Source organism: Lontra canadensis, unplaced genomic scaffold, assembly GCF_010015895.1.
Source record: "Lontra canadensis isolate GAN:19392208 unplaced genomic scaffold, GSC_riverotter_1.0 scaffold29, whole genome shotgun sequence".
Lineage (NCBI taxonomy): Eukaryota > Metazoa > Chordata > Mammalia > Carnivora > Mustelidae > Lontra > Lontra canadensis.
This window is the reverse complement of record NW_022631023.1, coordinates 5743742-5771357: the sequence shown is the minus strand read 5'-3', so window position 1 is coordinate 5771357 and position 27616 is coordinate 5743742. Positions and strand designations below refer to the sequence as shown.

The following is a 27616-nucleotide window of genomic DNA, read 5'->3' as shown; positions in this document are numbered from 1 at the left end:
TTATATTAAGAAAGAAATACTCTACACATGAGTCATTGATAGGCTCATTCATTTTGGCAAAAATGAATAAAATAATTTTTTTTTTTTTTGGTATACAAATCTATGAAAGGAACTGGGTTTGACCCAAAGAAGGGTCATTAAGACTAGACACTAGGTTTGGGATGGGTATGAACCTTTTGTAATGTTTGTTTGGGATTCTCAAATTCTAGTACCTCTGCTGATGAATGAGTTACACGAGAATGACAGGGGCCCCACACCCTATAAAACAGTTTTAATGGTTTGTTTTGATATGAGACAACATTCTATGGAGAAGATTTAACAAATTAAGATATTATTTTCGTGTCAAAGAAAATCTCTAATATTTTATGCTGATTTTTAAGAAATGGCTTACTTTGCCTCTTGATCATCTTCAGTATGTTCACTGCCTAGAATGGACAAATGAGTTCTCTGCATTCTTTTCACCCACATAAGCAGATTGTGAATCCCTTCACACGAAGAACGTGGTACACTGTCTTGTGCAGAGTAGAGTGGGTACACAAGTGTTTACGACTGGTGGGGGCACCACTCTAGACCTCTCTCCCAGAGCCTCCTCCCAGAGGCTCCTAAGTGGGGTCCATTGAGCGGCACGGTGTTTACCAGTGTGTGTGAAAGAGGGCATTGTGCATTTTGGGAGTGAATTCTTGGAAGAGAGAGAATGGTTGGACTTACCTCTGGGGGTGGAGGTCCGAACTGCGAAGACGGCCACATTCCTGGGCAACAGTGGCTGGTAGACGAGAGCCCAGGGTGGGCAGAGGGGCTCCAAGAGTTGTCTCTCCGGCGAGCCTGGCGTCCCGCTCTCTGTGTACGTGGAACGGAGAAATCTGAGGGAGGACAGGGTATTTTACTGTGTTGCTGCTTGTGACTGGGAGACACAGCTACTGGCTTTTCCTGGTGTGTCCTCTGTCCTTTTGCCTTCCACTCATCTCCACGTGCGCTTCCAATCTCCTTTATTATTTTTGAAGGCACTTTTGTTCAATGTGGCTCACCTGCCCATTTTCATAACCGTGAGTGAAGCGCTTTTTTAGTTGGGTGTACTTGGTATTTGAGTTGCGTGAAGAATTTTCTTTTCAATCTTTCCTTCTTGCTCTTCTCCCAGTCCTCCCTTTTCTTCATAACCAGTTTTTATTTGCTTTTTGGCATTAAGGCTTAGCAGAGAATTTAAAAGCATATCAAAGACCTCAAGTAAAAGCTACGATGAGGACCTCTCTATTCGTATTAGGTTGATTATGCCATGACTGAAACATTGGTGAGATTGAAATTTTAGAATTTAAACAATGACTCTGTTGACCCTTTATAACCAAGTCGTATGACTTTATTGTTTTCCTTATTTAAAAAACAGCAAGATTATTTGTGTTGCATGGTATAGTTGGAGAAAAGATTTAATTTATGTAAATATAAGCAAAACATAAGAAAACCCTTAGTCTTTTTAAAATTTTTTTTTATTTTTATTTTTTTTTTAATTTCTTTTCAGCATAACAGAATTCATTGTAAAAAACCCCTAGTCTAATAGTAATCCTTCTCTACTCTTGACCAGATCAGGAAGAAGCAGCAAGAAGTAGTAGGCTTTTTGGAAGCTAATAAGATCGACTTTAAGGAATTAGACATTGCTGGAGATGAAGACAATAGGAAGTGGATGAGGGAGAATGTTCCTGGAGAGAAAAAACCTCAAAATGGAATCCCTTTGCCCCCCCAGATCTTCAATGAAGAGCAGTATTGTGGGGTGAGTATTTGGTTTCTTAGGAAATTCTTCTGCATGTATGTTTATCAGAAATTGTTTAAAGCAGATTAATTTGGGGATGCCTGGGTGGCTCAGTCTGTTGCGTATCTGACTCTTGATTTTGGCTCAGGTCATGATCTCAGGTTAATGAGTCCAGCTCCACGTTCAGTGGGGAGTCTGCTTGAGATTCTCTCTTTCCTTCTCCTTCTGCCTCTCCCCCACAACTCTCTTTCTCTCAAAATAAAATAAATAAATCTTAAAAAAAAAGAGGCTAATTTGGAGGCAGCATTTGAACTTGTTGATGGTTTTCAGGACATGATTTATTTCTATTAATACCTGGATGGTAGACCCATCGTGAGTCACTAATATATAAGATTCACAGAAGGATAGAAACAATAAAATGGTGATTTGGTAGTTCTTGGGATTATTTTAGGTCCCTTATTTTATTTTGAAGAGGGCAGGTCACTCGTACAAACAGAGTAGACATTTCGTTGGAAAGGAATTCTGATCAGCCTCACGATGTACACATTCATGAATCCAGGCAGACACAGGGTCGGCTTTCACTTTTATAAAGAACGATTTGCAGAAGTCAAATCCTAATACAGATGCAAGGTAAATTTGTGGAAATGTATCTAGATAGCTTAAAAACTGTTCTGGACATTTTGATTCAATAGCAATTTTATTTTATACATTTAATAGTTCATTTCACCAGAAAATCACCTTTGCCTCCAGAGTTTATAGTTATGTTTAGTAAATCAAATTGTTGAAAAGAAACATTTAGAGATGATGGAGAAAGGGAGGAGGGGGGAGGTGCTGCCCTCAATAGGCTCGAATGGGACTAGTCAACAGAAAGATAAAGAGGGAGAGTATAAGTAGAGGGAGGAGCAGAGGGAAAGGGAGAAGCAGGCTCCCCGCTGAGTAGGGACCCCCCCCCCATGCGGGGGTCCATCGCAGGCCCCCCGGGATCATGACCTCAGCCGAAGGCAGATGTTAACCCGACTGAGCCACCCAGATGGGAAAACCAGTTCAAAGAAGTTATTGGAGATCATAAAGAAATACGAGAGAATTGGAGATGCCAGTAAGAATGCCCAAAGAGCAAGAGCCTGTGATAGAAAAAGAGAAGAGTTTAGCTATTAGATCAGTGAAATTATTCTCATTACTTTGAATCTCTGTGCTAATTTTGCTTTCTCTGGGGAAATAATATACACACAGTTCAGGAAATACCACAGAAGCTAAAGAAATAGTCGATAATAATTCATATTGAAGAAATATGGTCATATAGATTAAAGCAAAGAACTAAAAAAAAAAAAAAAAGAAACATTTAAAAACTCAAATAACCTCAGAGCATGAGAGCTGACTTGGATTTCTGTCTATGTGAGTGAGGCTATCTTTTCCTATGTTTATAAGCTATCTTTTCCCCCCTTATGATTTGCTATTTTTCTGTTGGGTTACAAGTAATATTTATTGGTTTGTAAGAGTCTTCATTTGTGAGGGAAAGTAGCCCTTTTATGACCACAGATGTTGCATAAATTTTTCCCGTGTTTTTTTTTTTCTTTTGGCATTTTAAAGTGATTTCTTTAAGAATGCAGAACTTAAAACATTTTTTGTGAAGACAAATTCATAAATCCTTTTTCTTTGTGTTTCCTGATCCTGAGTCTTACTTTCAAAAGTTTTCTGCACTCTGAAATTATCAAAAGAATAATTTCATTTTTTCTTCTGATACTTTTCCAGTGAAAGTAATATTTTAAATCTCTTAACTTTTGCTTATTTTAATTGTCCTTTTAAATTAAGGTTAGTTATAGTAGAGAAAATATTGCCATATGTAGCTTTTAACGTATGTTAACTCTTAGGGTAAAAGTTCTGCAATTACTTTTTCTATGAAAAGAAAACCTCAAAGTCATTTCTTATCCCATTTTGGTGTGATCTAGTGATTTTTTTTCATTTTAGTTGTGGAAGAAAAAGAAAAGTTTTCCTCTTTCCTAAGAAAAAGACTTCTACTTTTTAAGAAGATTATTTTCTAATATTTGGATATATATGTGTAATATTTCAGTATATATTATTTTGTAATAGAATATTTTGAATATTATTTTATAATTTTTTCCTATTACAAGTATGGATCTAATGAGATGAGTCTATAAATTCTCCTTATTGTTATTTTTTAAGTTTTATTTATTTATTTTAAAGAGAGAGAGTGCGTGTGTGCCAGCAGGGGGAGGGTCAGAGGGAAAGGGAGAGAGAGAATCTGAAGTCATCTCCCTGCTGAGCTCAGAGCCCAGTTCAGCGCTTGATCCCAGGACACTGAGACCATGACCTGAGCCAAAATCAAGAGTTGAATGCTTAACCGACTGAGCTACCCAGGTGTCCTGAGCCTGTAAGTTATTTGTTTAACTGTTAATGTTAATTCTTTTCATTTCTGCTTTCAGAGAGGTATTAGTAGTGTATCTTATGAATAGCTTTGCTAAATTTGCTTTTCTGCAGTCTGTGGACACTCTTAATAAAAGTGCATTAATGAGGCAGAGGACTTGGTTTCCAGAAAATAGTTAAAAATGATTATTTGTATTGTAGGTTCAGATTTTGAAAGGAGACTCGAAGGTTCCCAAGGCCCTGTCAGGTTTAAAATGGCGTGAATCCGGATGGTCAGTCAGTGTGTCTTCCCACGAGCTTGAAATGCCTCCTATAGGAATAATTATTATGTATGTAGAATCACTGGTCTCATCTCGAATGGTCACTCGTATGCCTCGTCTGATGATGGTGGCAGGTAGCAGGAACCTCAAGGATGGGCAGTGGGTTTCTCGCACCACAGCAGTAAGGGGACTGGATGTCGATGGTAGTTTTAAGTACCATCCTGTCCCTGCCAGTGTGAACTCCTGCTGCTCTATCTATGCAGAATGGATGAAGATATTATCCCGAGGGCATGGCTGACAACCGTTAGCTAGAGAAAGGAGACACCCGATGGAAAGCCAGGCGTAGTGGAGGCCAGGTTACCCGCCTGGCAGAGGATACTAACTGGTAATACAGACATGTCTGTCAATGCCAAATTGGAGTCTATGGGTCTTAGCCCAGGTAGAGGCTGGGTGCCTGCCTGGGCCTGAACACAATCGAAGGGGACCTTGGTCATTCAGCACAGGCAAGCATCCTCAGGACTGCGAGGGAGGCAGGAGACAAGCCCAGTTAGGGAGGGGGAAGGGTGTTCTCAGAGCATAGATGTTACCGGACAAAATATTTCACATCACTAAAAACTTATTATGTAATGTATCATGTGATAAAAATACAGAGCTTAAAGAGGAATAACAAAATGTACAACTATGTGTGCACCAAACATTAAAAGAGCCTTAAGACCTTAATCACCGTTTCCCTATTTACATGTATTTTTTTTTTTTTAGTACTTTAGGTGGCTGGCCTTCATTCCACCCCACAAATTAGGCATTTCTAGTGATTGTTTTATAGTCAATAGTTGTTAAGGGTTAGATTTACACACATATTTATTAATGTCTTTGTTCATGATTTCTTCTTGCATCATAGATAATAAATCTGAAATCACTTTCCTTTGGTTTAATATAGCCTGTAAAAGTTTCTTTAAGTGACTGTCTATTGGTGGTAAATTCTCTAAATTTTTGTTTGAAAATGACATTTTTCAGAAAAATGTCTGTTTTACTCTCATGTCTAAAAATGGTTTCATGGAAAAAAAACAGTTTCACTGGGTCTAAAATTCTGGGTTGATGGTTGTTTTTTTCTAAAGATGTTGAAATTATGGGTGTCTGGGTGGCTTAGTTGGTTAAGCAACTGCCTTCGGCTCAGGTCATGATCCTGGAGTCCCGGGATCGGGTCCCACATCGGGCTCCCAACTCCATGGGGAGTCTGCTTCTCCCTCTGACCTTCTCCCCTCTCATGCTCTCTCTCACATAAATAAATAAAATCTTAAAAAAAAAGATGTTGAAATTATGATTTTACTTTCTTCTGACTTCTGTATTGGTGTTAAGAAGCCAGTTGTTAGTCTAACTGTCATTTTTTCGTGGGGAAACTGTCTTTTTCCTTGCCCCCTCTGCCTGATTCCTTCACTCCCTCCCTTGCTGCCCTCCTTTTATAAAACTCCACACCTTAGGCTCTAGGCTTCATTCACTCCTGCCTTCACTCTCTGTGGCATCAAAGTGGACATAAAGATCTACTGGTTGTGTCAGAAACTCTGCCTTGGTATGTGCTTATTCTTAGAATCCCTGGTCTCACCTGCAATGATCTTTCCTTTGTCAGCTCAGCAATGTGTCTATACTTCTTCTCTTAATCTGACTTCTTTAAAAAATTGTTTTTGAGACAGTGTTTCAGGGCCTCTAATCTGCTATACTATCACAGCTGGTAGTTGAAAACCATTTCATACTCATTATTTTCTGTATCTCTTTGTTAGTGTCAAGTCAAAAATAATGACAAATTGTTGTTCAGTCCTTGGAAGTTAGAAAAGCTATTTGGAAAAAAAAGAGAGAGAGAGAGAGAGAAAGAAAAAAAAAAAGAAAAGCTATTTAGACCTAAGTTGAAGCAAAAGACAATTCACTCAATGATAAGAAACATTTTCTGGGGCACCTGAGTGGCTCAGTCGGTTGGCATCTGCCTTTGAGTCAAGACATGATCCCAGGGTCCTGGGATTGAGACTTGTGTTGGGCTCCCTGCTCAGCAGGGAGTCTGCTTCTCCCTCTGCCTCTGCCCCTAACCCCCTTACCCCCCACTCCCACTTATGCTCTCTCTCTGTCTCTCTGAAATAAATAAAATCTTGAAAAAAAAAAAAGAAAACCTTTCTTGATTTGAAAGCTTCTAGAGTTGGCCAACTAGAGAATTTACAGATCTTTATGGAATTTTTGTAAAATGGAATAAATTTACTTCATTGTCTTTCATCTATTCTCTACTAGTACAAATGTGTTCTATCATATAATTTTTTAAAAAAGATTTATTTATTTATTTGAGAGAAAGAGAGAGAGAGTGTGTGAGTACATGGTTGGGGGGAGTAGCAGAGGGAGAGGAAGAGAGAGAATCTCAAGCAGACTCCCCACTGAGCCTGGAGCCTGATGTGGGGCTCGATCCCATGACCCTGAGATCGTGACCTGGGCTGAGATCAAAGAATCCAGTGCTCAACTCACCGTGCCACCCAGGCGCCCCCTATCATGTAATCTTTAACATCCTGCATATGCATGCTCCAGGAATCCATACCAAATGACCACTTGCTCTTGATGCTCTAGTTCCTCCAGCTAAGATTTGAGGCAGCTCACAAAAATGCATTCCGTGTGAGAGAGTACAATTAGCCACTGAGTGAATCTGGGCAACAGGTAGGAAAATAATAAAGCTTTGGGTAAGATTGACACACAAGAATACATAACGTTTTCTTCCCGATGTCAGTGGCCTGTATTTGGTTTTAAGCTTCTTAACACACGTAAGAGTAGAGTGGGCAGTAACACCAAGTTGGTTTGAGCACCCTCTGTTCAAACTGGGCCATACACACCACCCTTAGTGCATGGAGAAACTGATTGCTGCCCCGACGACAGAGACAGGCAGTCACGAAGTAGTCTGGGGAAGCACTCCTATGTTTTAACTATATGAAATGAAACTCTTCTGGGCTCCTGACAACCACACTCCTGAAGAGAGGGTTTAGGGCTGGACCCCTGGGTGGGCATGTGGTGGGGGGCAAAGTGGGGCTTCACTGAGCTCCAGATTTCAATCAGCTACCAGGTTTCACCACACTCTGTAGTTTTTCCCACTCTGCCAAAACAGGTGCCGCTGTAAGCCCTCCATGATCCTGTGGCAGCTGGTATCAGAAGGTCTGAGATGGGTCTTGTCCCGTAGAAGCTATTACTCTACTCTGGAGAGTAGAGTAATAGTAAGCTATTACTCTACTCTAAGCTATTACTCTAACTCTGGAGAAATCCTGTGTTGTCTTAGTCTCAGCTGATCAGGGTCCAAATCCATGGGGCCAAATTTTAAGGAAACCAGCTGAGGATATGACACTTCCAGAGAATCCTTTCATTCTGTATATCTGAGTCTTGTCAGCAATTCCTGAGCACAACCAGGTTGTGTGTGTGTGTGTGTGCGTGCGCGCGTGTGCCCATGAGTGTGTGCTCATTCTCGCTGCTTTGTATTCCGCACAGTGAAATGATAAAAACGTATTTAAAGTTCATGGTTAGAGATATCTTAACTTTTGGGGTTAATCATCTTTGAAAAACAAACTGGGATAAACTTTTGAGTTATATCTTCTAAGTTAATGACTAATAAAAATGATCAACTTAGGCAAATATTCTGGCTCACAATTGTGCAGTGGGGTTTAAACATTCTTTTTCTTTGCTTCCAGGATTTTGACTCTTTCTTCTCTGCAAAAGAAGAGAATATTATTTATTCATTTCTGGGTTTGGCTCCCCCTCCAGGCTCAAAGGTAAGCTTGAACACCCCACTGGGTCTCCACACAAGTCATAATAAATGAAGCTAGAAGTCAGCATCCAAGACTGTTTAATAAAAGATGATCTTTACAATAACATAGTTTAAATATATTCCTTATTCTGATGAAGTTTTATACATGTGTAGCTTATTTTAGTTAATTTTATAATAATATATCACCTGTATTAATTCTTGCTATTTAAAATGAGTTGACTTTGCTTTTTTAGAGAGGGGAAGGGTGAGATCCAGACACAAGAACAAGATAAATCTCAACCTCTTTTTCTCTTCTGGTGTTGTCTTATCTTTGATTACACATAATTATGTCAGTTAAATACGGAATTAGGCTGATAAAGCCAATATCCTGAATTTGTCTGATGGAGATCACCTGGCTGAGTCCACGCACCAGCCACTGCATCATTACTTCTCCCAAGAATCTCACACATGACTCTCCACCGGTCAAGACAAGTATGTATTAGTTTAATTCATTTGTTCCTTAATTAATTTGTTTGCTTGTCCTCAGCTTCATTTCAAAAGAGATTTGTGAGGACTGAGTCCAAATTAATTCTCATTGTAGGAGAAACAACTCAAAAGCCTACCTTATAGAGATGGGTTTGTTTCAGAGGCATGTGGCTGTGCTGTCTTTCATAGGTCAGCATTCTTCAGGTAATGCCATTCGGGACCTCTTAGTGCCTAGGTTAACATCAAAGGTCTAGTGGCAATTCCTTCTCCAAAGGTAACACGTAGATTTCACAATTGCTAATAAGGTTTTGTATGAGGAAGAAAATCTTCCCTTTTAGTGAAACACCTTTTTGGCTTTGACCAACTTAAATGCAACACATTTCATATATGCTATTCACAGTTAAGAAAAGCTGTTACAAAAAAAAAAAAAAGCTATTACATGCAATTCATTCTTTTTTTTTGGCATTGGAGTTTGGTATGGGAGTTTTATTTGGTATAGGTGTTTATTAACGGGGTCATGTTAGTTTACTTACTACATTCAAGACATGGTGCCTTGGTGTTAAGGTACATTTCTTGGTGGGGACATTCAGGTCACTTGTGTCTTGAAGATGAGAAGGAAAGGTAGAGGGAAGACTGTTTCAGGCAAAGGGAAGGTGAAGTGCAAAGTCCCTGAGGCAGGAAAGAATGTGGAAAGTTCTAAAACTGCCATGAGGCCCACATTGTTGCAGTGAAGGGTGGAGGTACCATAGGAGGTGGGAGTTGCAGGTGGACATCCCATGGGCCATAGTGGTGTTCTGGATTCCGGTCTTACATGCAGTGGAAACATTGTAACTGATTTAAGCAGAGAAGTAATCTTATTTCCTTTTTGAAAAGTCATTTGGTTACTGTGGGATGAATGGACGAAAAGGGTGCATACTCCCATAGTAATACAGATGAGAAGTCATGGCAGCTTGGACTAGGGTGGTGGGATAGAACTGCATGGAAGTGGATGATTTTAGGGTCTATTTTGGAGGAAGAATTGGTAAGACTTGTTGATAGATTGAATGTGGGTGTGGGGATGGAGTTTCTGGTTGTTGGGTGTGTGCATTCACTTTGGTGGAGGACCGTCTTTTCAGGGGGTTTTTAGGTCTGAATGAGATATCTAAGTGAAGAAGTGAGGTAGACAGTTGTGTGTCTCACTGAGGTCTGGTTGAAGATGCACATGTGGGGTCTGCTGGCATGTGGATGGGGCTAAAGTAAAGAGGGAGGGTTGACAGGAAGGACGCCGGGCTTGGAGGTACTCCAAGCTTAAAGCTGGGTAGAGGAGAAGCAGAGGCTACCTGAAGAGGCCGAGATGGACAGAGTCAGAAGGAGACCAGGAGTGTGTGGCATGAAGGCTGCCAAGGAGGAGCATTTTTCACAGAAGAGGGTCCAGCGCTTCTGAGAGATTGAGTCAAGTGAGGACAAACAGCTGACCATTGTGTTTCCTTTTTATTTTTCTGTAAGATGTTTCCTAAGATGTCTGAGGACCCTTGGTTATCTAAGAACAAGCTGCTTAAAACTTGAATGGATGGTCTCGACCCATGGTCATAACTTTCTCTGTGGTAGGCTTTACCATGGGTTGACTTAGTGATGATCTGTTGGCTTTCTGTTAGGGATCCGGGACTGCAGGCTTTTGCTGTTGGTTTAGGTTTGTTTCTCCTTCTCCCTCTGCTCCTCTCCCTGCTCACACTCTCTCTTTCTCAAATAAATAAAATATTTTTAAAAAGGCAAGTATCATTATCTATCCTTCTCTAAAGTCCTTTTCATATTTAGTTAATTAGTCAGTTAATTCTGTCTGATTCACTTCTCAGTCATATAATGAAATTAAATGTTTAATTTTTGGTTGTCATGTTAAAAATATAATAATGAGATGTTAATTCAGACATCACAAAATTCACCTACTGGAAGTATGCAATTACTGGCTTTTTAGTATAGTCACAGATTTGTGCAACCATCAGCATGATCTACTTCCAAAACATTTTCATCAGTCACTCCCCCAAAACCCAGTACCCCTTAGCTATTACACCCCACTCCTCAATCTAACCATGCTCCCAACCCTAAGGAACCACTGATAAACTTCTTCTATATAGACTTTCTTCTTCTCAGCATTTTGTAAGAATGAAATCACATAACATTTTGTTCTTTCTGCCTGGCTTCTTTAACTTAGCATAATGTTGTCAAAGTTCATTCATTTTCTAGTATGTATCAGGACTTCTTTTCCTTTTTATGCAGAATAATATTCTATTGTATGGAGAGACCACATTTTACTTATCCACCTACCAGTTCATGGATACTTGAATTGTTTTCATTTTTGAGCTATATGAGTAATGCTGTTATGACCATTTGTGTATCTTTTGCTTGGTTTCATTTTAAATGGTACTATTTTATATTACAGGTTGCTGTGCTGTAGAAACACTTGTATAGTTTTAAAAATTCAGATGCCAGAGTTCGTTTGACCTGCTGATTCTGAATTACTGGGAGAGGCCTGAGGATTTAAAAAAAATTTTTTATTTATTTATTTTCAGTGTAACAGTATTCGTTGTTTTTGCACCACACCCAGTGCTCCATGCAATCCGTGCCCTCTCCAATACCCACCACCTGGTTCCCCCAACCTCCCACCCCCTGCCCTTTCAAACCCCTCAGATTGTTTTTCAGAGTTCATAGTCTCTCATGGTTCACCTCCCCTTCCAATTTCCCTCAACTCCCTTCTCCTAACTCCCCTTCACCTCCATGCTATTTGTTATGCTCCACAAATAAGTGAAACCATATGATAATTGACTCTCTCTGCTTGACTTATTTCACTCAGCCTAATCTCTTCCAGTCCCACCCATGTTGCTACAAAAGTTGGGTATTCATCCTTTCTGATGGAGGCATCATACTCCATAGTGTATATGGACCACATCTTCCTTATCCATTTGTCCGTTGAAGGGCATCTTGGTTCTTTCCACAGTTTGGTGACTGTGGCCATTGCTGCTATAAACATTGGGGTACAGATGGCCCTTCTTTTCACTACATCTGTATCTTACCCAAAAGACTCCACCCCCAAACTACTAGAACTCATACAATTCAGCAACGTGGCAGGATACAAAGTCAATGTACAGAAATCAGTGGCTTTCTTATACACTAACAATGAAAATACAGAAAGGGAAATTAGAGAATCGATTCCATTTACTATAGCACCAAGAACCATAAGATACCTGGGAATAAACCTAACCAAAGAGGTAAAGGATCTGTACTCGAGGAACTACAGAACACTCATGAAAGAAATTGAAGAAGACACAAAAAGATGGAAGACCATTCCATGCTCTTGGATTGGAAGAATAAACATTGTTAAAATGTCTATACTGCCTAGAGCAATCTATACTTTTAATGCCATTCCGATCAAAATCCCACCAGTATTTTTCAAAGAGCTGGAGCACATAATTCTAAAATTTGTATGGAATCAGAAGAGACCCCGAATCTAAGGAAATGTTGAAAAACAAAAATAAAACTGGGGGCATCACATTACCTGATTTCAAGCTTTACTACAAAGCTGTGATCACCAAGACAGCATGGTACTGGCATAAAAACAGGCACATAGACCAGTGGAACAGAGTAGAGAGCCCAGATATGGACCCTCAACTCTATGGTCAAATAATCTTCGACAAAACAGGAAAAAATATACAGTGGAAAAAAGACAGTCTCTTCAATAAATGGTGCCGGGAAAACTGGACAGCTATATGTAGAAGAATGAAACTTGACCACTCTCTTACACCGTACACAAAGATAAACTCAAAATGGATAAAAGACCTCAACGTGAGACAGGAATCCATCAGAACCCTAGAGGAGAACATAGGCAGTAATCTCTTCGATATCAGCCACAGCAACTTCTTTCAAGATATGTCTCCAAAGGCAAAGGAAACAAAAGCGAAGATGAACTTTTGGGACTTCATCAAGATCAAAAGCTTCTTCACAGCAAAGGAAACAGTCAAGAAAACAAAGAGGCAACCCACGGAATGGGAGAAGATATTTGCAAATGACAGTACAGACAAAAGGTTGATATTCAGGATCTATAAAGAACTCCTCAAACTCAACATACACAAAACTCTGGCATCTGAATTTTTAAAACGATACAAGTGTTTCTACAGCACAGCAACCTGTAATATAAAATAGTACCATGCCCATATCAAAAAATGGGCAGAAGATGTGAACAGACACTTCTCCAATGAAGACATACAAATGGCTATCAGACACATGAAAAAATGTTCATCATCACTAGCCATCAGGGAGATTCAAATTAAAACCACATTGAGATACCACCTTATACCACTTAGAATGGCCAAAATTAGCAAGACAGGAAACAACACGTGTCGGAGGGGATGTGGAGAAAGGGGAACCCTCTTACACTGTTGGTGGGAATGCAAGTTGGTGCAGCCACTTTGGAGAACACTGTGGAGATTCCTCAAGAAATTAAAAATAGAGCTTCCCTATGAGGCCTGAGGATTTTCACTTAAAAAAAGTTCTTTGGTTGATTCTGATGCACACTTCTTTCTTTCTTTTTCTTTTTTTTTTTTGTGGGGAGGCAATCTGTATTTTTAATGAACATATAATGTAATATTGCCCCAGGGGTACAGGTCTGTGAATCATCAGTCTTACACAATTCACAGTACTCACCATAGCACATACCCTCCCCACTGTCCATCACCCAGACACCCTATCCCTACCCCTCCACCCCCCATCAACCCTCAGTTTATTTCATGAGATTGAGACTCTTATGGTTTGTCTCCCTCCTGATCCCTTCTTGTATCATCTCCCCCCACCCCCATGATGTCCTGCCCTGCCTCTCAAATTCCTCGTATCAGAGAGATCTTATGATAATTATCTTTCTCTGATTGACTTATTTCACTTAGCATAATACCCTCTAGTTCCATCCATGTCGTGGGTAGGTCTATTTTCAACTTTTTGAGGAACGTCTATGCTGTTTTCCAGAGTGGCTGCACCAGCTCTCACGCACATTTCTGTTTAGCAACCACTAAATGAGGGACTCATTTAAGTATTCACATATGTGTCTCTGGAAAATGAATGTGATGCTGTATTTGCTTTAGTTAAAAAACTCAAACGTTACAGAGCAATTATAAGGTTACTTTGCTCCCCTCCCTCCCTGGGGCCCATCAACATTGTTGCAAGATTGCAGGGTTCTTGTCTCATGGAGTGAAAGAATGAATCTCAGGGACACAAAAGGGTGAAGTGAAGTGAAAGTTTATTAAGTGAAGGTGAGAGCAGAAAGGAAAGAAGCAGCTCTCTTGAATGAGGTGGGTCCCGAATGGGTTGCCACTGAGGGCTTCTAGTGGCAGTTTTTCATCAAAAACGACCAGGAAGCTTGTGGCCTTGAGATTCTTGTGCCATCTTGGTTTGCGTGTGGACTATTGATAACATCCTTAATGACTGACTTCTTTGAGGTCTGGTTGTGTTCTGTAATTACAATGTAATTACAGAAAATAATGCTCCCTCACATCAGGGCCAGGTGGTCCTGTCTCTTCCCTTATCTCTTGTTGTCTCTGACTTAGCTTCTTCCTGCCAGCAATAGTCTCAGAGCCTAGCCAGGGGCCCCCTCCTCTCCCTGCCTATACTTAACCCTTTTCTTATTCAACATCATGAATTTAAAAAAAATTAGATATAAAACTATATATATAAACTGCATATTTATCTCCACGAGCAATGCGTATGTTATTTTGTACTTTTAATGCCTGATTGGTATCACATTTTTTAGAATGTTCTATAGCTGGCTGTTTAAAAAACAACATTATGCTTTGAGATATATCCTACTAATATATGTAAATCTATTTCAGCCTCTGCTAAGTTTTATCTTGTCCCATTTAAAAAATATCTAATTTCAGTTTTTATATCCTGCCCTGATCTGTGCTTAAGTCTTGTCATATTGCATGAAATTCTCTTTAACTAAGTGAAAGAAAGGTCTGGCCATGGAATTATAAAACCCAGCCTAGAGAGAGCTAAGAGACCGTCCAGTCCTGATTCTTCTCTTCCCAGAGGAGGGGCTTGAAGCGCACAGGACGTACATGATCTCTGCAGATACTGCACTAATTAGCAGCACAGATTGTGCTGGAACCTCTGGTGTTGTCAGCATTGCTTGGATTTATAGGTGTTCATGCATGCACATGTGGGGAAAGTCCTTCAAGTGTCCTTTGGGAAGACAGACATTTGATGATTTATGGAAATGATATGATTTGCCACAGTGTCACTTTGTAGTAAACAACATTGTGGATAAGTATCAGCAAGGAAATTAATCTCACCCTTAAAATAGATACTCTTGAACAATTAGATAGACAATGTATGCTTATAAAGTGATATTAAGTAACATACTCAGCATTTTTGCTTTTGGAATATTGTTCTTGTCTAAGGCAGGCTGTATGTGGCCAAGTATGAGGCCAGTTTTCCCGACGAGGGCTTTGCCAGTAAACACTGGCTCCGTAAAGGCAACCGTAGTTCCTTAAAACCATCTGGTTATATCTGATTAAATGAGCATCATTGTTTGTTTGTTTGTTTGTTTTTTTAGCATCATTGTTAATAGCACACTTCTCGCAAGGCTTTGGGTGTATACCCAGTTTCCAGTTATGTCCTGGCAACAAGGATTACACATTCTTAGGGAACTTAGACAGAGAACTATATTGCTATGAAACACAGAAAGACTTAATAAGAATTTTCGAGTTCCGAAGGGCTCAGGCAGAGGGAATATCACTTACAAATGTCTCATTTCAATGTACAAAAATAGAGTCTGCCACATTGTTGTGATTTATAAAAAGCTTAAGAGGAAAGACAGAGGGTTTCCTTATATATTCAGAAAATAGAACATTAAAATAACATCAACAGTAAACCAAACAAAAGCCGTACTCATCCTTCACTGATTCGTTCAGTTCTATGTAATTAATTTTCATTCCGCTTGATCTGGGGTTGGTAGTCTCATGAATCCATCTGATTCTCAGCTAGAGTTCTGGAAATCCTGACTCAGTCCATTGGTATTGTCTCAATGATCTTTAAGTGTTGCCATCAGAAGCCTATACCCCAAAGTACCTGGCATATAGTCCTTTTATCGGGGGCTCTGGGTCATTCTATGTGAAGAATGAAGCAGTCTGGCTTGTAGTGGACTGCAAAAGCTTTCAGGGAAACAGCAGAATGAAACAAGCTAAGAAGACTTAAAATAATTATGGTTAATTTTTTAATGATATTTTTTGAAGGCAAAAGTCTTTATGGGGATTCTAACAAGAATAATGCACCTGATACGAAAATGTGGTTGTTTCTCTGGCATACAAAAACAAAACAATAAACTCGGTCCAAAAACTTTTAGATAAGATATCTATAAACATAATCACTAAGCCTGTTTTCAAAGTTAGAAAACATTTTATCTTATTTGTAAAAAAGTGGATGAATGGAGGAAAATTCCTGATATAAGATAATTATTCAGAAACATATTATGCCATGAATATACCAAGCAATGCCCCATGAAAGATACCATGAATGCCAAGCACACGCTCACCATGTATGGTAGGAATATATCAAGAACATCAAGTGAGGAGAGTCAGTAGATCTGGACTAGGTCCTAAACACCTATATAGTAATACAACTGTATGAGTAGGTGATGGGAATCTCTAGGTGAAAACTATTGTTCTAGAACATGCTAGATTGAAATGAAAGACGTAAAGATATGATCAATTTGACATTTAAAGCAAATTACTGAAATTATGATTGATAACCTATACTGTGGTTATCAAATGTCAGGCAAGGAAGCACTAGGATCAATGTCTTTTTTTTTTTTTAAAGATTTCATTGGAGAGAAAAAGAGAGGGAGAGAAAATCACCAGCAGACCCCCTGTTGAGCACAGAGCCCATCTTGGTGCTCAATCCCATGACCCATGAAATCAGGACCTGGGTTAGAACCAAGAGTTGGGCACTTAACTAGCTGAGCCACGAAGGTGCCCAGGATCAAGGTCTTTTATACATTATTTTGGTCAGGGGAATATTATTAAGATATCAATAACAGACATCCACTTACATATGTAATTGGATTTCCTCTGGGTAATGGAGATGAGGGGAGTCATGCCCACATTAGAGCATTACGTTCACAGAATGCTGTGGGGGTGACTACTGCGTGGCGGAAACCCCACATCACAGGGAGTACTGTTCTTCTCACCATGGCCATCCAAGGAGGTTCTAACATTCCCAACAGCAAGGCTGCAGAATTTGGGGCTCCCTCTCTCCTGTCCAGGATTCTGTCCTCATTTCCTAGTAGCTATGGTTGCCCCAAGTTCTGTTTCCCGATTCTCCAGTTAAAACCCCCCGAGTTTTCTGTTGGTTTTATCTCCCCAATAAGATTTGCTTATTCTCAGACTTAGGCCCCCCAAACAGTAACTCACTCAGTGTCATTGTCATCTTTCTTTTTTTCAAAACCATCTTAGCCATTTTTAAAAAAGATTTTATTTATTTATTTGACAGAGAGATCACAAGTAGGCAGAGAGTCAGGCAGAAAGAGAGGGGGAAGCAGGCTCCCCACTGAGCAGAGAGCCTGATGCGAAGCTCAATCCCAGGACCCTGAAATCATGACCTGAGCTGAAGGCAGAGGCTTAACCCAGTGAGCCATCCAGGTGCCCCCATCTTAGCCATTTTTAATTATATAGCTCAGTAATGTTAAGTATTTTCATATTGCTGTGCAAAAGATCTCTAGAACTTTTTCATTTTGCAAAAGAAAAATACTCTACTCATGCAACTGCCAATTTCCTCCTCTCCTCCAGTCCCTGGTAACCAACATTTTACTTTTTGTTTCTATAAATTTGACTGTTTTATTTTTATTGTTTGTTTGTTTATTTTTAAAGGTTTTATTTATTTATTTGACACAGAGAGACAAAGCAAGAGAGGGAACACAAGTAGGGGGAGTGGGAGAGGGAGAAGCAGGCTTCCTGCTGAACAGGGACTCTAATACAGGGCTCGAACCCAGGACTCTGGGATCATGACCTGAGCCGAAGGCAGACGTTTAATGACTGAGCCACTCACGCACCCCTAAATGTGACTATTTTAGATATCTCATATAGGTAGAATCAAACAATGTTTGTCTTTTTGTGGGTGGCTTATTTCATTTCACGTAATGCAGTCAAGGTTCATATGTGTGGTGGTATGAGATAGGATAACTTTTCTTTTTAAGGCTGAATAACATTCCATTGTATATATATACAACATTTTGTTCATTCACTCATTCATGGACATTTGGATTGTACCTACCTCTTAGTTATTTTGAACAATGTTGCTATGAACATGGATATACAAATAATTTTTATCATTCAAATGTCAAGTCTCCCTTGAATCTTCTTGCTTTGGCTCATTTTCCTCTTATTTTTTCTTTTGTTTGCTTGCTTATTTGTTTGTTTTTTAAAGTAGGTTCCACACCCAACATGGGGCTTAACCCCATGACCCTAGATTAAGAGTTGCGTGCTCTACCAGCTGTGCCAGCCAGGTGCCCCTGTTTGTTTCTCTTTTTGATTCAGAATTTATAGTCATTATCTGTTGGAAGGTTGGGTTCAAAAGGAGATTACTTGGCTACAAGGGAATTGGAGTTGACAGTGAAATTGGATTTTAACAAAGATTGAGCCACATGTTATTTATGAGAGCATAATACAGTTATTTAAAGAAAACTTGAAATAAAAGAATGAGTATACAGCAGGCCTGTACAAACAACAAGAAAGCTGGAGTCACATTAATGATATCAGATAAAGAGGAATTCAAGGCCAAAAGCATTAAATAGGTGAAAAATGTATTATATAATGAAAAATGATAAAAATCTATGAAGAAGATACAGTAGTCACGAATCTTTATGGATGATGATAGCAGTCAAATACACAAATACATGAATCAGAAACTCCTAGAAATAAAATGAAAACTTGTTAAAAATATCTTTTAATAGATACATTGTATTTATTACTTATCAGGTACAAATATAATTAGAAACTTGATTTAATAGATGTGTGTAGGATATACATATGTATACTCACACGAGTAACAGTATATTAGATCAATATTAATAAAATGTAGTCTTCCCTCGTACTTATTAAAACATTTTCCACAGTGATCATATACTTGGTCGAAAAGAAAACTTTCATAAATTTCAAAAGGGAATGATTTTACAGAGTATGTTCTTATCCCAAACACAGAATTACAACCTGAAAGAAAAAAAAAATCATAGAAACTTAAGAAATAAATATATCCCATTTCAAATAACCCTGTATCCCAAAGAAAATAAAACTTATTATAGGGGCACCTGGGTGGCTCAGTTGGTTAAGCACCCAGCTCTTGATTACAGCTCAGTTCATGATCTTGAGGTCAAGAGATGAAGCCCCTTTGGGTATCCATGCTGGACATGGAGTCTGTGTATGATTCTCTCTCTCTCTGCCCCTCCCCTCAAAAAACTCCTGATATGATAAATCATCAAATAGCAAACAAGAGAGGTTATTTCATATCCAAACCCCAATATATGAGCAAATCTCTCTCTACACAGAGTAAAATTATTACCTTTAAATACTCTTATGATTAAAAAAGAAAGGAAAAAATAAAAAAGAATGGTAAAAACTTAGTAAAATAGTTAATTATAAGCAGGTTCCATGCCCATTGTGGAGCCTGATGTGGGGATTGAACTCATGACCCTGAAATCAAGATCTGAGCTGAGATCAAGAGTCGGATGCTTAACTGACAGAGCCACACAGGTGCCTCTAAAAGAAATATTCAATTTAAATAACTAACAATAGGAAAACAAGATAAAAATGTAGGCAGTATGAACCAATAAAAACAAAACCCAAAACCAATTAAATACAAATGAGGGAGAAAGAATGTGTCTTTGTGCATATGGACATGCCTCTCTCTCTCTCTCTCTCTCTCTATATATATATATATATATATATATACACACACACTCAAATTATATATATATAATTTGAGTAAATGTAATTTGAATGCATACATGTAATTTGATTATATATAATTTTAACAGAGAAATGAAATAAAATAAACCCCTGACCAGTTGATATATTACTTAGAATACTTTCAATTTTACCTAGATCAATTCCTGTTGTAAGTACAGAGGGGAAAAGTCTAAATAAAATGTTAGCAAACTGTATAATACAAAGCAATATTTAACATACTTAGTTCCATGAACTGATTGATGGAGTAAACCCATATGTTTGTTTCCATAAATACCAACAGGATATTTGATAAAATTCTTCAGACTTTCCTAGTTAAAACTAAAATGGATTAAAATATAAACAGAAGGAAACTAATTAAACATGATAAAAACCAATTATCCAAAGGCAGCTGTAAGTGTTACAACGAATCATGACATATTGAATCATTTCTATTACAATTAGAGGCAAGATAGGCATGCTTGTCATCACTATATTATTAAATTTTGTTTTAAAAGCTGTAGTTACTATAGTAATGTAGGAAAATAAAATGCATCATGTATATATGTAATACATGTGAAATTTAAAAATTATCTTTATTTGTATATGATGTAATTGTACAACTAGAAATCTCAAGAAACTTCAATAAAATCTATTAGAATTAAGAGTTTATGACATTTCTGGATAAAAGAAAAACATAAAAATTAGTAGTTTTTGTTTATATCAACAATAACGGATAGGAAGTTAGAATGTAAAAAACAAATCTCATTCACGATGGTGATAAAAATCCATAAAATAATTAGGAATAAATTTTTCAAGAAAAATCTGGGGCTTCATATTATGAAGAACATAATTTTATTCTGAAGGACACCCACAAATACTAAAGTAATAGGGAGACATAAAATGTATCTGGATTTGTTGACTAAACAGTAAGAAATGAACATTTTCTAAACTAATAAATATAATTAATGCTATTTCATTTTATTTTTTAAAGATTTATCTATTTAGGGATGCCTGCGTGGCTCAGTTGGTTAAGCAGCTGCCTTCGGCTCAGGTCATGATCCCAGCGTCCTGGGATCGAGTCCCGCATCAGGCTTCTTGCTCGGCGGGGAGCCTGCTTCTCCCCCTGCCTCTGCTGCCACTCTGCCTGCCTGTGCTCACTCTCTCTCTCTCTCAATCTGGCAAATAAATAAAAAAAAAGATTTATCTATTTATTTATTTTAGAGAGAAAGAGAGCGCAAGTGGGAGGGTCAGAGGATGAAGTAGAGAGAATGTCAAGCAGACTCCATGCTGGTGTGGAGGCCCACGTAGGGCTTGGTCTCAGAACCCTGAGATCATGACCCGAGCCAAAACCAAGAGTCAGACGCTTAACCAACTGTGCCACCCAGGCACCCCTATTTAATGCTGTTTTAACCAAAAGCTTATTTTTAAAAATTTGACACCAGGAAAAATGACTTTAAAATTTATTAGAATAAAAAATGTCTGAGAAGAGCTAAGAAAAATTTAAAAAAGACTTTGTGTAGCAACTTGCCTTTCTGAATATTAAAATTCATGTTAAACACTACACTGATAAAAGCAGTATGTTAGCATGGGAACTGATAAATATATTCATGGGTATGTCTTGATATTCATATATAGAATAGTATATTCACAGATCCAAATATATACATAAAACTTAATAAATGACAAAAAAATCTTAATTAAATAGGAAAATGATGATCTATAAATAATGCAGATATACTTTGCTGTTTATCTGGATGAAAAAACAGAGCCCTACTTTACATTATATGTAAAATTAAATTTTAGAGTAATTAAAGCTGTGGGTGTTCTTAATTAATATAGAAGAACAGCACTGCATTTCAGATAATAAAAATTAGATAAATTTATTTTATGTAAAAGACTAAAAACTGAGAAACAAAATTTATAAAACTTTATAGACGAAAAAAAAAAGTTGTAACCTGACAGAGAGCTAATATTTCTATTATATAAAGAACCTCTAAAAATTGACAATAAAAGACAGACAACTGAAGTGAAAAGGGGCAAAACATATGAAGGCAGGTAGCTGGACAGGAAATATAAGTGGCTAAAACTCATGAAAAATATGCTTTCTCTTCTTAATTAGGAAAATGTAAATTAAAACAAAAATCAAATCCATTTTGTCCCCAATGTGTTATCAGAGATCAAAAAGAGCTATCATCTTCATTGGTCATGAAGATAAAGGAAAAGAGAATGTTCATTTATTTATTATGGAATATGAATTGCTACAGTTTCTTTTTTTGGAAAGAGATCTAATTTAAAAAATTTTAAAACCCATCATTTTATTCAGCTTAGTAAAGTGTTGTTTATAAAGTACAAACAGATAAATTCTGAAAAGCTGTCAGCTGGGAAATATTTGAATAAATTGTATGTTTAATATTTAGCAGATTTTTTTTAAAAAAATGAGGTTAGAACCATCTGATTTAACTTGGGCCAATGTCCATGATATATTAAGCTAAAAAATCAAGTTGTGCCCCATGTTCTCATGTCTGCTTTAAAAACAACAAAAATTATACAAAAATAGCAACCAATAAAAAAAATAGCCTATATGTATGTATTAGGATAGTTTCAGGTACATATGGAAATTTTGATATTGATTATCATAGGAGCATGGCATTAGAGGGTGAATCTATGGTTTAACTGCCTTTGAAATACGAGTAACTGCTTTCCTCCCAATTTTGTTGAGATATAATTTACATGTAACATTGTATTAGTCTGAGGTATACAGTGTAAAGATCTGATGTATGTACATATTGTGAAATGATTACTACAATAAGTTTAGTCGATATCCATCACCTCACACAGTTACAAAACAACTTCTTATGATGAGAAAATTAGCTTAATATTTTAGAAGGTTGGCAACTGTGGGTAAGTCTGAAGAGCATAAAGTAGGAGGTGTAGACCTAGTCCCACCTCTGACTTGCAGTGTGACCTTTCTGCCTTGATTTTCTCATCTCTAAAGTGTGAGTGGTAGTAACCATCCTACCTATCAGGCTACAGTGTTGTAAAGATAAAATGAAGGATGAAGACAAACATAATTTGAATAGTTAAAAAATGTTGAAATGTAAGCTATTATCCTCAAGAAAATTCTCAAACATTCTCAATTTATATAATGCAGGTGAAAAAATCATCTGAGGAAACATCTCTTCCCAATGGTGATGTAGCGGGAGAGGAACAGAGCAGTGCAGAGGTAAGAGTTAGTATCTTGAACCATCTTCCCCCTGACTACCTTCCTCAGAATGTCTACTTGGTTTTCATTTTTCTGTCATTCAACTCTACATAGATAGAGTGTCTTTCTATTTATCTGTCTATCATCCATCATCCATCTATCCATCCATCTACCCACCCATTATCCAYCCATCTATCCATATATTTATTCACTATCTATCATCCATCATCCACCTATCCATCATCCATCCATCCATCCATCCATCCATCATTCATCCATCATCCATCCATCCATCCATCATCCATCCTTCCTTCCATCCATCCTTCCTTCTTTCCATCCCTCCATCTATCCATCCATCCTTCCTTCATCCATCCATCATCCATCCATCCACCCATCCATCCATCCATCATCCATCCATCCATTGAATCCATCCATCATCCCTCCATCATCCCTCCATCATCCCTCCATCTATCCATCCATCATCCATCCATCCATCCATCTATCCATCTATTATCTCTCTCTCTATTCTCTATCATCTTTTCTTACTCTCTAAAATTATAAAGCCTGCTACCACTCAAGCAACAGAAAACAAACTGCCTGAATATCAAATCCTTTGGAGTTATCTTCATAAGCCTTAAATGGGTGAATTATAGCTCCTCATTAGTGTGTTTATTTCTCTACCATGCACATGACTCAGATGTACTGACCAACAACAGGAGGTCCAATGAGCAATACAGGGGGTGGTGATTCTGTACTAGTAGCGAAGTGACCAAATAGATAGGAAGTCTGTGTTCCCTTTGTTTATATACTGTGTATCCAAGTAAGAAAACTGTAGCATGTGTGGATTGGTTTTCCCTAGAAATCTTATCTAAGGTTAGTGATACCATGGGTTTGCTTCATGACCAGGGAACAGAGAAGACTGAAGAGAGTGGAGAAAACGAGGCACAAAAAGAGGACAACGGGGATGCGGGTGACCTTGCCGAGTCTCAAGAGAAGAATGTGAGTGTTGGTTTTTTGCCCCATGGTTTCTCTGGATTCAGGTCAACAAGCATTGCAGCATCTTCCATGTTCCAGGAATCCTCCTGGGCACACTGAAGTGAGCAGGGCAGGCAGGAGCTGAGCATTCAGCCAGCAAGGAAGCAGGAGGAAGTGTTCACTACTGTGGTCAAGGCAAGTTGAGGACTAAAAGGAAGCCAGAGAAGGACCCTGAACCCAGGCCTGGAGGAGCAGGCTAGACAAGGCTTTAATAATCTATAGTTGTGTTGTTATGGGTAGGTTAGATTCAAGTTCTTCATAAAACAAGGGACCTTATCCCTTGGTCATGAGTAATGATGGATTCCCAGCGAACGCCTGCCAAGAACATTGTCTACTGGGGACACAAAGGTAAGGGGGTGGGACATTTCTTGGGAAGCCAGTAGGACCTGGGGATAGAGAGGGGGGCCTGGGGAGGGAAACCCATAGTCAGTTCAGATCCAATCATGGGAATATCAGCAGCTTCAAGACCTGTGATCTAATTCTAAAGGGGTCCCAATTCAGGGGCCCCAGAATAAAGGGCAGAGGGGTGGGTATGGGAGCACAGGGCAGACTGTAGTTATAGAATGGCCAGGCTGAGAGAATGGGGGAGCAGATGGGCCACTTGGTCATGGAATTCTGAAAATGTAGCTGGGAAGCCAGGTAAGCGGAAATGGTGGTGCTCAGGGAGCTGAGTGTGTGGGGTTGGGGACATTGGGCTGAGCCCCGCTCAGAGTTTTAGTGGTCGAAATGCATTGGGCCAGTTGCAACAAAGACTTGTTTACTGAACCATGATGGTTTGCATTTTTATCTATTTATGGCTTTTTTTTAACTGATTTATTGATTCCAGAAGAGGTATAGATATCTCATTCCCAGCAGATGGAATATGGTTAGAAAGGGCCCTAGGGAACCATGTTATGGGCTTGTTGGGGTTGGGTGTGGGTATCAATTCATTTGTATCTTAAAGAATTTAAATCTGGAGGGGCCAGGGCAGTAAGTTCCTCATATTTAAAGATGGCTAGGGGTGCCTTGGTCGTAAGCAGTCATTAAGCATCTGCTTTCAGCTTGAGTCGTTGTTCCAGGGTCCTGAGATTGAGCCCCGCATAGGGCCCCTTGCTCAGCGGGAGGCCTGCTTCTCCCCACCTCACTCCCCTTGCTTGTGTTCCCTCTCTCACTGTGTCTCTCTCTGTCAAATAAATAAACAAAATTAAAAAAAAAATAAAGATGGCTATTTCAAAGTGTTGATAATTCAAGACTCTTTGAAGTCTTTAGTTTGGAAAAACACAGGATCTTTAATCCCAACCTAGAAGTTAGATGGAGTTTCATGGCAGCCTGTATCATTCAGAAATAATAAATTTTAAATTAAATATAGTAGTAATCTCGTTACATTGTCACTTAAAAATCCGTGTTTTTATAATGCAGACTTTACAGGAATTGCCTAGTGCCCTCTTATGGTATTATTGATTTATACTTTCTGAAACCCAGTTTGCTTCCTGTAAGACAGAGAGACAAAGAAGCATTACACCCTAATCCCTTTCTCCCAGGGAAGGTAACATTTTCATAACTACAGCAAAGATGGGTCTACTTTCTCTTCTCAGCTACTGTTCAGGGAGGTGGTAAGCCATCAGGTCTGGGGTTCTCTTTGTTAGTTTTTTTTTTTTTTTTTTTGAATTGAGAACTCTTTACAAGGTAAATTATAATCCTATGAATCCTGATAGGAATTTAAAAAAAAATCATTTTTGTTATTTTTGCCCGGGCTCTGATGGAGAAATGACTAAGTAAAAGACATTTTAATTTTAGATGAATGTATTATTCACATTAATGATCAAACTCATCTTCAACTCTTTAATCATATTCTACATAAAGATAGATTCTGACTTTCTCCCATTTGACAAGTGATTCATGCTCTTTGACTTACTTTAATTCAGTTGTATAAGAAAGAAACCCCATGATTTGTCAGTGGGCCTCGCAGATGACATAGTAATATGATTAGCTTTGGGATTGAATATAGAGGAAAATGGACTGAAATTTGAAAAGGAGACCAAACTATCTGATATTTTGAATGGTTGCATTTTGTACTTAAAAAACCTCCCATCTGTTTATTTTCAGGTTCATTCATTCATTCATTCTTTAGATTTATTTATTTATTTGAGAGAGAGAAAGAGAGAGTGAGTGCGTGGGGGAGGGGAAGAGGGCAGGAGAATCGCAGACTCCCTGCTGGGCCTAGAGCCTGACGTAGGTCTCGTCTCCTGACCCTGAGATCATGATCTGAGCTGGAATCAAGAGTCAGATGCTCAGCCGATGGAGCCGCCCAGGCACGCCTTGGGTTTGTTTTTCAGGGTTAAGATGGGATGGCCACCCAGGCTACTTGTCGTCACCGCTTTTGACCCACGGTGCACTCGGGCTTAGATCGGCTAATTTGTAACCAACGGAGAAGCTAACTAGATTGCTAGGTCTTACCTCTTTAAACACTGATTTTCAAAGCACTAGACACGTCCTGGGAGATTCTTCTAGGTCTTACAGCCCAGATCATCCAAAAAGCCAGAGCTTTTTTAGATAAAGCTCTGGTCTGTTGAAAACCACCTGACGGAGATTTCATGGAGTCTTAACATTTTGCTCCTTCTGGCTGGTTGTACTTGAACAGCAGGGCTCCCTCTGCTCCCTCCGTGGGGAATAGAAGGGTTCCAGGATCCGTGGGCCTCCTTTGCGTCCTAAATCATGTGGCAAGAATGTCAGCTTCTTCTGTCTAACAGCATATCTGCTTCAGCCCTCCACCTCATGCTGGCGGGACCTTCCATCAGGGTGAGGGGCTGGTGAGCATTGGCCCCTTGGCTGGGTCAGGCCCTCTGCCTCTATCGGAGCACATCTGTTGCCCTGCGGGTCACTGTTTCCCCTTCTGCCCCTGTGTCTCCACTCTGGCTGCTTCTGTCAAGACAACTTCAAGCCCCAAGCTCCAAGCCCCCCTTTATAGGGACTGTCGAGATTCATCGCCTCTCCTAGCTGGCCTAGGGTCTTAAAAAGCAAGGCCTCTGCTTTCTTCCCCAGGAGCCCAGATCCACCACCAATCTGTGGCTCTCTTCTTGGAGTGTGTGGGGGGTAGTAACTCTATTCCCTGTCCCCAGTGTTGTGTGCTAAGGAGAACAAAACATCATTCATATCTTGGCATTCGGTCACACTATTGATGACAAAGAGTCCAAACGTATTTTCACCTTTCATTCTGAAATAATTACAGATGTACAGGGACATTGTTCAGCATCCTAGGTTGCGCCCAGGGCTGATGTCCCTGATAGCCACGGGGCAGTGTGGACACCAGAATGTGATGCCGCTGGCCTCTCTGTGGAACGGACTACAGGGCTGACTCAGTGTGCACCATCACTGCAGACCTTTCCTTTGTGTGTTAAGAACAGTTTTCAAGAGTACAATGGTAGCAACTGCCTGCGGCATCTGGTAGCAGTAAACCGAGGGATAACCAGAAAACCAGCTGAGTAAGCATCTGAGGCATGGGCTTGTTCCTCTAACTGCTGCACATGCTCACTTGGGACGTACTTGATGCCTTTTTATCTTATTTCATTTTATTTATTTATTTTTTAAGGATTTTATTTATTGATTTGAGAGAGAGAGAGTGCGAGCTTGAGCTGGGGGAGGAGCAGAGGGAGAGGAAGGAGAAGGAGAGGAAGCAGACTCCCCACTGAGCAGGGAACACGACATGGGACTCCATCCCAGGACTCCAGGATCATGACCCAAACCAAAGGCAGATGCTTCACTGATTGAGCTGCCCAGGTGCCCCTTTGACGCCATTTTAATGGTGAGAAATATTTATCT

General features: G+C 39.1%; 1 protein-coding gene across 1 annotated transcript in view; it reads left to right on the top strand.

Annotated features, from left to right (window-relative positions):
• SH3BGR (SH3 domain binding glutamate rich protein) overlaps positions 1 to 27616 on the top strand; it is a 46527-nt gene that overhangs the window by 6832 nt on the left and 12079 nt on the right. The window contains exons 3-6 of the mRNA XM_032865519.1: positions 1574 to 1759; positions 8082 to 8162; positions 22733 to 22804; positions 23690 to 23782. Of these exons, the coding sequence (XP_032721410.1) occupies positions 1574 to 1759; positions 8082 to 8162; positions 22733 to 22804; positions 23690 to 23782 (432 nt within the window). The remainder of the gene's footprint in view (positions 1 to 1573; positions 1760 to 8081; positions 8163 to 22732; positions 22805 to 23689; positions 23783 to 27616) is intronic.